At 41.3% G+C, this 12,589-nt stretch overlaps 1 protein-coding gene across 1 annotated transcript in view; it reads right to left on the bottom strand.

The window, feature by feature from the left end:
* Positions 1 to 1,251: 1,251 nt before the first annotated feature.
* The window catches only part of LOC129815482 (collagen alpha-1(VII) chain-like), a 130,137-nt gene continuing 118,799 nt past the window's right edge, over positions 1,252 to 12,589 (bottom strand). The window contains 10 exon segments of the mRNA XM_055869355.1: positions 1,252 to 2,321; positions 4,426 to 4,608; positions 5,105 to 5,167; positions 5,848 to 5,979; positions 6,415 to 6,482; positions 6,966 to 6,984; positions 7,238 to 7,286; positions 7,456 to 7,509; positions 7,898 to 7,975; positions 8,058 to 8,174. Coding sequence (XP_055725330.1) covers positions 2,293 to 2,321; positions 4,426 to 4,608; positions 5,105 to 5,167; positions 5,848 to 5,979; positions 6,415 to 6,482; positions 6,966 to 6,984; positions 7,238 to 7,286; positions 7,456 to 7,509; positions 7,898 to 7,975; positions 8,058 to 8,174 — 792 coding nt within the window. The 3' untranslated portion in view covers positions 1,252 to 2,292.

Here is a 12,589-nt window from a genome sequence, read left to right as displayed (position 1 = left end):
ACGCACGAGTCGTGTGAAGCAAGGGAGTGTAAACAGATCAAAGTATCACCCTCAACCATGTGACTTGACCAGTAAACACCCATGACCCTACTACAGTGGCTTGTGAAAGTATTCACACCCTTGGCATTTTTCCTATTTTGTTGCCTTACAACCTGGAATCAAAATAGATTTTTTGGGGGGTTGTATCATTTGATTTTCACAACATGCCTACCACTTTGAAGTTGCAAAATATTTTATTGTGAAACAAACAAGAAATAAGACAAAAAAGCAACTTGAGCATGCATAACTATTTCATTCTTCAAGGAAAAACTGCTCCAGCTCCTTCAAGTTGGATGGTGTTCTCAGGGTGATGAGGTGTTGTGTTTGCACCAGACATAGCATTTTCCTTGATGACCAAACATTTCAATCTCATCTGACCAGAGTACCTTCTTGCATATATTTGGGGAGTCTCCCACATGTCTTTTGGGGAACACCAAACATGTTTGCTTATTTTTTTCTGGACACTCTTCTGTAAAGCCCAGCTCTGTGGAGTGTACGGCTTAAAGTGGTCCTATGGACAGATACTCCAATCTCCGCTGCGGAACTTTACAGCTCCTTCAGGGTTATCTTTGGTCTCTTTGTTGCCTCTCTGTTTAATGCCCTCCTTGCCTGAATTTTGGTGGGTGGCCCTCTCTTGGCAGGTTTGTTGTGGTGCCATATTCTGTCCATTTTTTTTTTTATAATGGATGTTCAAAGTTTCCGATATTTTTTTTTAGCCCAACCCTGATCTGTACTTCTCCACAACTTTTTCCCTGACCTGTTTGGAGAGCTCCTTGGTCTTCATAGTGCTGCTTGCTTAGTGGTGTTGCAGACTCTGGCCTTGCAGAACAGGTGTATATATACTGAGATCATGTGACACTTAGTTAAATAAAGTCCACCTGTGTGCAATCTAATTATGTGACTTCTGAAGGTAATTGGTTGCACCAGATCTTATTTCTGGGCTTCATAACAAAGGGGGTGAATTCATATGCATGCACCACTTTTCCGATTAATTAAAAACATTTTTTTTTTTTTTTTAAACAAGTTATTTTTTTCATTTCACTTCAGCAATTTTGGGTATGTCCATTACATGAAATCCAAATAAAAATTCATTTAAATTACAGGTTTTAATGCAACAAAATAGTAAAAACGCCAAGGAAGTTGAATACTTTTGCAAGGCACTGTGTACACCTCTAAAATTATTTTATATAGAAAAAAACATTGTAGAAATACTATTTTTAATTCTCTGGTTTATTCACATATTTCATAAAACAATGAGTAATGTTTCCGAGCCATCATGAATGAGTGTGTGTTACGAACGTCGTCGGGAGAAGGAGAAGACCAAGGTGCAGCGTGGTAAGTGTTCATTTTAATGTTATTAAATAAACTGAACACTGAATGGACAAAATACAACAAAGAGAGAGAACGAAACAGAAAACAACCACCCACAAACACAGGTGGGAACAGGCTACCTAAGTATGGTTCTCAATAAGAGACAACGATAGACAGCTGCCTCTGATTGGGAACCACACCCGGCCAAACACACAGAAATACAAAACAAGGACAACATAAAACACCAGACAGAATGCCCACCCAAACTCACGCCCTGACCAACCAAAATAGAGACAAAAAAGAAGGATCTCTACGGTCAGGGTGTGACAGTGTGCTTTTTGCAATTTCAACATCAAACTTGGCGAAAATACAAACTTTTATTTTTCTTTGACAACAACAAATGAAATGTGCAATATACAAATATATTTTAAAATAGCACCTTTCCTCTGTCAGGTTAAAACATGCAGAGTTTAACATGAATCATTAGGACACACAAAACACTATTTCCCAGGCAATACAAATATACATTTATATGTACATTACATTGGCAAAATATGATAACATGTATTGTGAGTGCCTCTTTATACATACAGAACAGCTATTTAGTGGACAGATTTGGAACTCATTACCTGTACATCCACCAAAGACAGATTCTGTGGTATGGTTGCATCAATGTTTGGACAACATTGTCTTCCTGTAATACGGTGCTGCTGTACTCGCTAGACATAATTCTGAGTGGGATTTAAAAGTTTGGCTGCAGAGTTAACGTAATATAAATGTACTTGAAATAAATAATAAAATCATCAACCATGAGAAAAGATCCATCAATGGTGTATATACTGTATATTCAAAACCTTGCCAATGTTTATAGCTTTAAATATTAAACAACCATTTGTTGCCATTCTTTAGGGTGGAGAGGAGGTAGTCATGACATGCCCTTCATCATCGCACCTTTTTCAAAGGAACAGCATCTGCAACAAAACACAATAATCCGTTTTGGGGATACATTTTCTTGTGTGTACATGTGTGTGTGTATGTGCAGCATGAATGTGTGTGTATTCAGCATCATTTACACTACCGTTCCAAAGTTTGGGGTCACTTAGAAACGTCCTTATTTTTTAAAGAAAAGCACATTTTTTGTCCATTAAAATAACATAAAATTGATCAGAAATACAGTGTAGACATTGTTAATGTTGTAAATTACTATTGTAGCTGGAAATGGCAAATTTTTAATGGTAATATCTACATAGGTATACAAAGGCCCATTATCAGCAACTATCACTCCTGTGTTCCAATGGCACGTTGTGTTAGCTAATCCAAATTTAGCATTTTAAAAGGCTAATTGATCATTAGAAAACCCTTTTGCAATGATGTTAGCACAGCTGAAAACTGTTGTTCTGATTAAAGAAGCAATAAAACTGACCATCTTTAGACTGGTTGAGTATCTGGAGCATCAGCATTTGTGGGTTCGATTACAGGCTCAAAATGGCCAGAAACAAAGAACTTTCTTCTGAAACTCGTCAGTCTATTCTTGTTCTGAGAAATGAAGGCTATTCCATGCGAGAAATTGCCAAGAAACTGAAGATCTCGTACAACGCTGTCTACTACTCCCTTCACAGAACAGCGCAATCTGGCCCTAACCAGAATAGAAAGAAGAGTGGGAGGCCCCGGTGCACAACTGAGCAAGAAGACAAGTACATTAGACTGTCTAGTTTGAGAAACAGACGTCTCACAAGTCCTCAACTGGCAGCTTCATTAAATTGTACCCGCAAACACCAGTCTCAACATCAACAGTGAAGAGGCGACTCCGGGATGCTGACCTTCTAGTTAGAGTTCCTCTGTCCAGTGTGTGTTCTTTTGCCCATCTTAATCTTTTCTTTTTATTGGCCAGTCTGAAATATGGCTTTTACTTTGCAACTCAGCATCCTGGAGTCGCCTCTTCACTGTTGACGTTGAGACTGGTGTTTTGTGGGTACAATCTAATGAAACTGCCAGTTGAGGACTTGTGGTCTGTTTGTTTCTCAAACTAGACACTAATGTACTTGTCCTCTTGCTCAGTTGTGCACCGGGGCCTCCCACTGCCAGATTGCGCTGTTCTGTGAAGGGAGTAGTAGACAGCATTGTACGAGATCTTCAGTTTCTTGGCAATTTCTCGCATGGAATAGCCTTCATTTCTCAGAACAAGAATAGACTGTCGAGTTTCAGAAGGTCTTAGTTTTTGGCCATTTTGAGCCTGAACTCGAATCTACAAATGCTGATGCTACAGATACTCAACTAGTCTAAAGAAGGCCAGTTTTTTTTATTGCTTCTTTATTCAGAACAACAGTTTTCAGCTGTGCTAACAATTCCAAAAGGGTTTTCTAATGATCAATTAGCCTTTTAAAATGGTAATTTGGATTAGCTAACACAACGTGCCATTGAAACACAGAAAAAAAAGGCTTGTATAGACATGGTTTAAGTCCTGAGCTTACAGACTAGTACTAAAACACTTGAAGTAGGCATTCTAGAGTTAAGTCAAAAAGTTACTATATCATTGTGTTTACTTGATAGCTACCTACACAAATAGCTAGCTAGAACAAAGTGTTATGAAGATAAAAATGTATAAAAATGTATTTAAAAGATTTAAAACTAAAAGTTGTCCAGATGGTTGCTGATAATGGGCCTCTGTACGCCTATGTAGATATTCCATAAAACATCTGCTGTTTCCAGCTACAATAGTAATTTCCAACATTAACAATGTCTACACCGTAATTCTGACCAATTTGATGATATTTTACTGGACAAAAAATATGCTTTTCTTTCAAAAACAAGGACATTTCTAAGTGACCCCAAACCTTTGAACGATAGTTTATGTCCAAGTTTTAAGCCTCGTATTGTGGATCTCAGCCAACACCCACACACCTCCTCTAAGTTTATTCATTGGTTCCTGCCTTTCTTTTCCTAGCCACCATGCTTCTACATCTGCATTGCTTGCTCTTTGGGGTTTTAGGCTGGGTTTTATAAATACATTTGATTGATTGATATGTATGTGTGCACAGTAAGCTACTATGTGTGTTTGCTTGTGTGTGTGGGTACCTGTGTCCTCCGGGAGGCAGCGCTCCTCACAGGTCTCCTGATGGAGGAAGCGGTTGGCGTTGCCCTCACAGCCGCTGTAGATGAAGGGTCTACAGGCCTGCACCTGGCTGTTAAAGTACCAGCGCAGAGTAAACCTCCCACAGCTGCCCTCCTCCAGGGGCAACACGCAAATGTCCACTGGAGCTGGAATACATCACACATAAACACAATGAGGAAAATCACAGTGAGAGAGACAAAGAGACAGAGAGAGCGCTCCAACAGTAAGCTAGGTGAATGTGATGTTAGTATTAATGTTAATGAACAGTAACTTAAAATTCTGTGATGAACATTAAATAAGTGACCATACAATTAACACAGTCTTTAAGAGTTAGAAAATCTAAATTATATGTCTGGGATAAAAGCTGAAGATGGCTTGTAAGATCAAATCCATTCAGGTTTTATAAAAATAAAAAAAAATCAGTATAATTCTTCGTATATTATCTATAGTAACTTTTGGAAATGTGCCAAACAAAAACAATTCAGTGCCCAAATTCAGATATGCTTGGGTGTTTTGATTAGTTATCAACAGTAATCAAAGAAAATAAAACCATCATGCTAGAGGCCAGAGGCATGCAGAGATGGAGGCTGAGTTAACCCATAAAATACCCCAGCAATGGAGGAGGAAGTGGGCGGGGTTTACCTTCCCCTTTGACCTCTCTCCTGGACCTTTTTGCTTTCAGAGGGTCAACAGTGACTGTCTCACCTGTCGACATGCAATCATTCAACAAACATCAACAGACACCCTGTAATAAGCAAACTAACAACACAAAACAGACACACTGAATCGACAACACAATAAAACGCACAAATACAGTCCTAAACATAATTTAACGTTTCACGTAAATCCCATATTGTTGGAAATTAGAGATTTGCAAGACTGCTATATATACCCATATATCTTAAGTTAAGAACAGACCACTGTACATAACACATACAAAAACACTATCAACACAACAAAGACACACAGGAAGCTGCATGTTGATGGCAGTGTGTGAAGGGGATCCAGGGTTGGTTTGTGTGTTAGACTGGGCTCAGTGTGTGAGGATGGATTAAGGGTTAAATGGATAGTTTGGGATTTTGGCAATGAAACCCTTTATCTACTTCCTCAGAGTCAGATGAACTCGTGGATGCCATTTTTAAGTTTCTAACTAGCGTTAGCGCAATTGCTAACTAGCGTAAGCACAATGACTGGAAGTCTATGGGAGCCGTTCCTGTAGACTTCCATTCATTGCGCTAATGCTAATTTGCGTTGGCTCGCAAAACTACCTCTAACTTCCTACATACCGGATACAGAGACATAAAAATGTTATCCACTAGTTTATCTGACTCTGGGGAAGTTTATTGCTATCCCTTTAAGGGTGTGTGTTTGTGTGTGAGACGTACCGTCGTTATGATTCGCAGCGGGGGTTAGGTGGATGCTCTGCTCCATAGCCATGGAATCATCGTAACTCTCTATAGAGTAGATATCTTCGTAGTCAGGGTCATTGGTGTTCACCACCACACGCAGCTCACGCCCTGCAACACAGCACAGGGCAGGGGGCGCCACAGCGGTCACATTCCTAACCCCGACCACTCACTGCCCACCCCACGGCCAGAGGGAAGACACCCCCCAACTCCTACAGCACAACACTGGACTTTCACCAAGGGCTCAGTCCACCCGTGAATGGGCCTTTATTCAGCTGGAATAACCCACTTACAAACACCCTAACTTTAAAAAGCAGACAAAACAGAGAGTTAGAGAGTGAGTAAAACTGTGATGAACAGACACACAGAGATATCCTTTATAATGTTCAGAGAATACTGATAAGAAAACAGGGCCCATTGTTTAGAACCAGACACAGCATCACTCTGGGCTGTTTGTTAAGACATACTGATGGACAGACAGACAGGACAGACAGACAGACAGGTAGTGATGAAGGACAGTTGGACAGACACACTCACCATCCTTGCCCTCCTTGCCCTGCCGGGCCAGCTGTTGCTCTGGAACAGGACGCGCCCTGGGGCGGGACAGGGTTTCTGTCACAACAACACCTGAGAGCCGGCCGGGATGGGGGACAGGGGGGGGAGGAAGAGGGGCCAGGAACATAAAAACAACAGGACATCCACGCTGGTCAGTAACACACATAGACATAGCCACCAGACACCACCGAAACCCAACATATACACCCATGAGAACATACAGTAGAACCAGTGGTTGAAGTGGACTGAAATAGATACCAGTACTCATTTTGGGTGCCGGTAGTATTTATATTTAGTTGCCAGTACTCATCATATTTTAGAGCCAATATTCTAAGCAGGTCAGCACTGGCCCACTTCAAGCACTGAGTAGAACAGATAACCACCTACATGGACCACACCACATAACAGAACCAAAACTACATAGTACAGACACATGTCAGAACCAAAAACACAGTGACTACATAAACTAATAATAAAGCTAAAAAGTTAATGCCAAAGATAGCTACTGCCCTTATCCCATCTGGTCCACGTGTCAGACTGATACCCACTCACCTCCACAAGCTGAAAGACAAAGAGAAAAGGGAGGAGAGGAAAATAGAATGTTACTTTCTCTTTCATTACAGGGAAAGTCAATAGCAGTGAGAAGTTCTACATGGACAGAGGGTCTGAATCACACTCTGTGGAGCATTACGTTCAATACAGATGTGTTAGCACCATTACTTGTTTCACTTGATGATGAGGAACTGACGTTTAACTGAGGACACCAGCATGTTGGATTGGGACATTGGGGTTTTGGCAGGTGACTAAGACTTACCACAGTGTTGGCTCATTTCTGTGCGGACGTATGTCCGAATCTCATCCTCCTGCACAGAGAGCCAGAGGGGAAGAGGAGGAATGTAAGAGACAGGCAGAGAGATGTGACAGCATTATAATGTGTTTGTGTGTGTGTGGTTGCATGTGTGTGTATATGTGTAGGCAGGGTGGTGGTAGAGTCAGCAGATTTGGGCCCTGAGGCCCAGGTGAAGCACTGACCGTCAAGCCTGGCTCTCCTCTGTCTCCCTTGGCTCCATCTGGACCCAACTCCCCCTACAAAAGAGACAGGTATTAGAACACACAGCTGACAAATAAACTGTTCTCAGAGTAGTTGAACAAATTAATAGCTCTATGATCCCAAGGTCAGATGTAATAAGTACATATCCACCACGAAGAATCAGAAATATAAACTGGAAAGGAACAACACCTGTGTTTTCAGGGATTACATGTATTATGTCTGTTCAAAACCTTTTATTTGACCCTTTTCTACATTTTCTGTTTGAGTCTCCAAACTTTCCATGCAGTGCATACTGTTTAGAAAAAGATCCCCAGTTTCACTGCTGTGTCTGTGCTGTGGCCAGTTTGAGGGAGTTATTGGGGGACAGTTGCAGTTAGATACTTTATGAGCAGACATACTGCACAGTAGAGAGGAGACACTCACCTGCTTGCCACCGTCTCCTGGTTTACCTGGGATACCGCGTGGACCTATCATGGCAGGACCAAGAGGCCCCCGCTCCCCCTGACAATGACAACAACCATGTTGAACCATGTTTAATTTACCTCACAACTAGATGGCATAAACAACCAAAGCAAGTGAATACCTTCTGTCCTTGGAGGCCTTCGGGGCCCTTAGCTCCAGCTGGTCCCTGAGACCCTGTCAGTCCAGAGGCCCCGTCTACTCCTCTGGGGCCTGGGGGGCCGGGGATACCTGAGGGCCCCTGTAGATAGTAAGAGGGAGAGCGCCACAGACAGATACCATTTACAAAAAACTCCTTCCTCTTCTTCCCAGCCTACGAAATTTGTGTCAGGCACTGGCATCATTATTGAGAAAAAATGTATAAAATGCTGATCAAAATCATCACTTATCTCAGCAGGCTTTTTATTTAAAATAAATGGTAGATGAATTGATCCTGGTCAGTCATTCGACTGCTCTTCCCTCGCCCAGCCTCCAGTTGGCTCGATGGAAGATCAGTCGACTTCTAGTGAATCTTTTTTTCATTTCAACAACTTTCTACTTGTGATGTGCTAGACACCTTGATTAAGATGAATGTAAAAATCCACTGGGGCTGATTTATATGATCCTTTCTTGCTGCAGCTTTCTGCTCCCATGATTTTCTATTAGACGATTATCTTGGGTGCTATCCCCAGGGTTTGGAAGGTGGCCTATGTGCTCCCTCTCCACAAAGGTGGTGACCCCTCCAACCTAATAATTATCGCAATCTCGAAATGATCTTGCCTAGATAAAAAATAAAAGAACCAATAATAAACAGTCAGCTTAGATCCTTACTAGCTACAAGTGTTCACTGGTCTGGTTTCAGGCCGGGTTATAGCACCATCTCTGCTGCAACCTTGGTGTTAAATTATGTGGTAAAGGGTATGGATCGGAGGAAGCACTGTGCTGCTCTCTTTATTGAAAGCTTTCGATAGTGTGGACCACTCTTTATTGATTCAAAGATTGTCTGAAATCGATATGGATCAGGAGTCATGTAATTGGTTCAGGACACAATGTAACGGCTCCTCCTCTTCAGACGAAGAGGAGGAGTAGGGATTGGACCAAAGCCCAGCGTGATAGTTTGACATAATAACGTTTATTAAAGAAAAGACGAAACACGAAAACTCTTCAACAAACTACAAAATAACAAAACGACGTAGACGAAACCTGAAAATGGAACTTACATAAATACACGAAGAACTCACGAACAGGAACATACTACATCAAACGAACGAACAAACCGAAACAGTCCCGTGTGGTGCAACATACACAGACACAGAAGACAACCACCCACAAACAAACAGTGTGAACAGCCTACCTTTATATGGTTCTCAATCAGAGGAAAACGTCAAACACCTGTCCCTGATTGAGAACCATATAAGGCTAATTACAAACGACCTAATCATAGAAACACATAACATAGAATGCCCACCCCAACTCACGTCCCGACCAACTAAACACATACAAAAATAACAGAAAACAGGTCAGGAACGTGACACACAATGTGTTTTATTCTGATGGTGTTAAGTCAGGTTTCCTTGATATTACAAAAGGTGTCCCATAGGGATCGGTTTTAGGTCCTGTACTTTTTACTGTCTATATAAATAATGTTGATCTGCAAAAAATTGTAATGAACACCTGTATGCAGATGACACTGTTGTGTGTACTATTGCCCCGAGTTGTGGACTTGAGTCACATGACTTGAGACTCGACTTGATAGAAAATAAAATACTGTGTGTGGTAAATCTTTATTACAGCTAATCCTACAATAATTGCTAGCGTTTCATCATTCCATCTCCGTACCGTTTATTGAAACACTTAGATATTTCTGTTTCATGACTGATACGATAAATTTCAATTGACAATTTCTTACCCTCTGAGTGAGCATGTGCACATGAAGGTTCGCAAGACTCATGTCAGAAGTTATGTTTATTTAATTCAATGTACGGTTTCCTTTGTTCATATTTCCCGGGATATGTCCTAGTTCCGTGTGTCTGTGTCCTATGTCTCTGTCATTCTGGTACGTGTAATAGGAGCGAAATGAGAAATTGTATTTTACATTGTAGAACCAGTTTATTGGTTGTAATTGCCCAGTGGTTCCCAAACTTTTTAGTCTCGTACTCCTTCAAACATTCAACCTCCTGCTGCGTACCCCCTCTAGCACCAGGGTCAGTGCACTCTCAAATGTTTTTTTCTCTCCCATCATTGTAAGCCTGCCACACACACACACTATACGATACATGTCACGCCCTGACCTGAGATATCTGTTTTCTTTTTATTTTGGTTAGGTCTATCACAGAACCGCTTGTTGCAATTTCAATGAGGCTCTCTTGTTCAGATATTGGTAAGTGGACTGGAGGCAGGGCATGAAAGGGATAACGAATCCAGTTGTTTGTGTCGTCCAATTTGGTAAAGTACCTGCGTAATTGGACACCCAACTCATTCAGGTGCTTCGTTATATCACATTTGGCATTGTCCATAAGCTTGAGTTCATTTGCACTCAAAGAAATCATACAATGATGGAAAGACCTGTGTGTGGTCCTTGTTAATGCAGACAGAAAAGAGCTCCAACTTCTTAATCTAAGCCTCAATTTTGTACCACTCATTGAATATAGTTGCGGAGAGTCCCTGTAATCCTAGATTCAGATCATTCAGGTGAGAAAAAAAATCACCCAGATAAACCAGTCGTGTGAGAAACTCGTCATCATGCAAGCGGTCAGACAAGAATCAGACAAGTGAATATTACGGTCAGTAAAGAAAACTTTAAGCTCGTCTCAATTTTAAAAAATGTGTCAATACTTTGCCCCTTGATAACTAGCGCACTTCTGTATGTTGTAAAAGCATTACATGCCCATATCATTGCATGATGCAGAAAATACATGTTCCGGGGCCTTGCTTTAACAAAGTTAACAATTTTCACTGCAGTGTCCAAAACGGCTTTCAAGCTGTCAGGCATTCCCTTGGCAGCAAGAGCCTCTCGGTGGATGCTGCAGTGTACCCAATTGGTGTTGGGAGCAACTGCTTGCACGTGCGTTACCACTCCACTATGTCTCCCTGTCATGGCTTTTGCGCCATCAGTACAGATACCAACATATCTTGACCACCAAAGTCCATTTGATGTGACAAAGCTGTCCAGTACTTAAAAAATATCCTCTCATATTGTCCAGGTTTCCAGTGGTTTGCAGACGAGGAAGTCTTCCTTAATTGACCACCCATAAACATAACGGACATATACCAGGAGCTGTGCCAGGCCCGCCATGTCTGTTGACTCATCCAGCTGTAACACATATAATTCACTGTCTTGTATGCGAAGCAGTAATTGTTTCAGTCTCCTGCCATGTCAATGATGCGTAGTGCAACAGTATTGTTTGATTAAGGCATTGTCTGTATAGTTGTTTTGGCCTTTTCCCTCAGCATTGTCCCTGCCATATAAGCGGCAGCAGGAAGAATTAAGTCCTCCACAATAGTATTGGGCTTGCCTGTCCTAGCCACTCGGTAGCTCACCATATAAGATGCTTCTAGCCCCTTCTTATTAAGGTTGCTTTTATACATGTCTTACTACTCGAAAGTCATCTTTATTCTCACTCAAAGAACTCCCATGGCTTATTTTTCAAATTGTCATGTTTCGTTTCTAAATGTCTGCGCAAGAGTGAAGGTTAATGTGATTAGATGTTAATTATTTGACTAGGCTACCTGTATTTGACATTGTGTTATTATTTCGCTGAACACTAGATGGTTTAATTAGATTTTTGGCAGTGAAACGAGGCTACTCAGGCGAGAGAAAAAAACTCACCCAAATGTATAGCCCCGTTGGAAAATATAAATGTACTTTTTGAAAATGTGAATCACATTTTTATTTGGTGTACCCCCGACGGCATTGCCATACCCCAGTTTGGGAATACCTGTAATAGCCAATTGGGTAATTGTACGGTCCTGGGAGAGGCAAAGTGCTTATGTACAATGCACTTGGAAAGTATTCAGACCCCTTGACTGTTTCCACATTTTATTACATTACAACCAAATTGAATCTGTCTAACAAGGCGCTCAAACAGATACAGTGCATTCGGAAAGTATTCAAAACAATTTAAACCATTTTAGAAAATAGTTTTGAATACTTTTAGAAAGCACTGTATCCTGATAGAGATTAAATTTGGTTTCTCAATGGGAGGCTCCAATGGGAGGCTCCAACTATGGGTAACTGCATACTTGGAATGTGTCTGAAAATGGGCATTGCAAAATAAGTTAGTGAATCAACAGTGATGAGTGTAACATCAGCGGGTGGATCAACAGCGATGGGTGTAACATCAGTGGGTACTTTTGGTAAATGTATGTGAATATTGATGTGTATATTGATGAGTATTGTGATGTGTATACAGGGCTCATCTGAGCACAGTGGAGGCTGCTAAGGGGAGGACAGCTCATAATGGCTGAAAAGGAGCTAATGGAATGGCATCAAACACATGGAACCCATGCGTTTGATGTATTTGATACCCTTCCACTGATTCCACTCCAGCCATTACCACGAGCCTGTCCTCCCAAATTAAGGTGCCACCAACCTCCTGTGACTCAGCATGACTCCCTGTCAAAATGAAGGTTAAATAAAACAAAATCAGTTGTTTTCATCAGACCTTATATACAGTA

This window comes from Salvelinus fontinalis, chromosome 18 (genome assembly GCF_029448725.1).
Source record: "Salvelinus fontinalis isolate EN_2023a chromosome 18, ASM2944872v1, whole genome shotgun sequence".
Taxonomy (NCBI): domain Eukaryota; kingdom Metazoa; phylum Chordata; class Actinopteri; order Salmoniformes; family Salmonidae; genus Salvelinus; species Salvelinus fontinalis.
The sequence above is the reverse complement of the archived record's forward strand: the minus strand, read 5'-3'. Positions and strand labels throughout refer to the sequence as shown.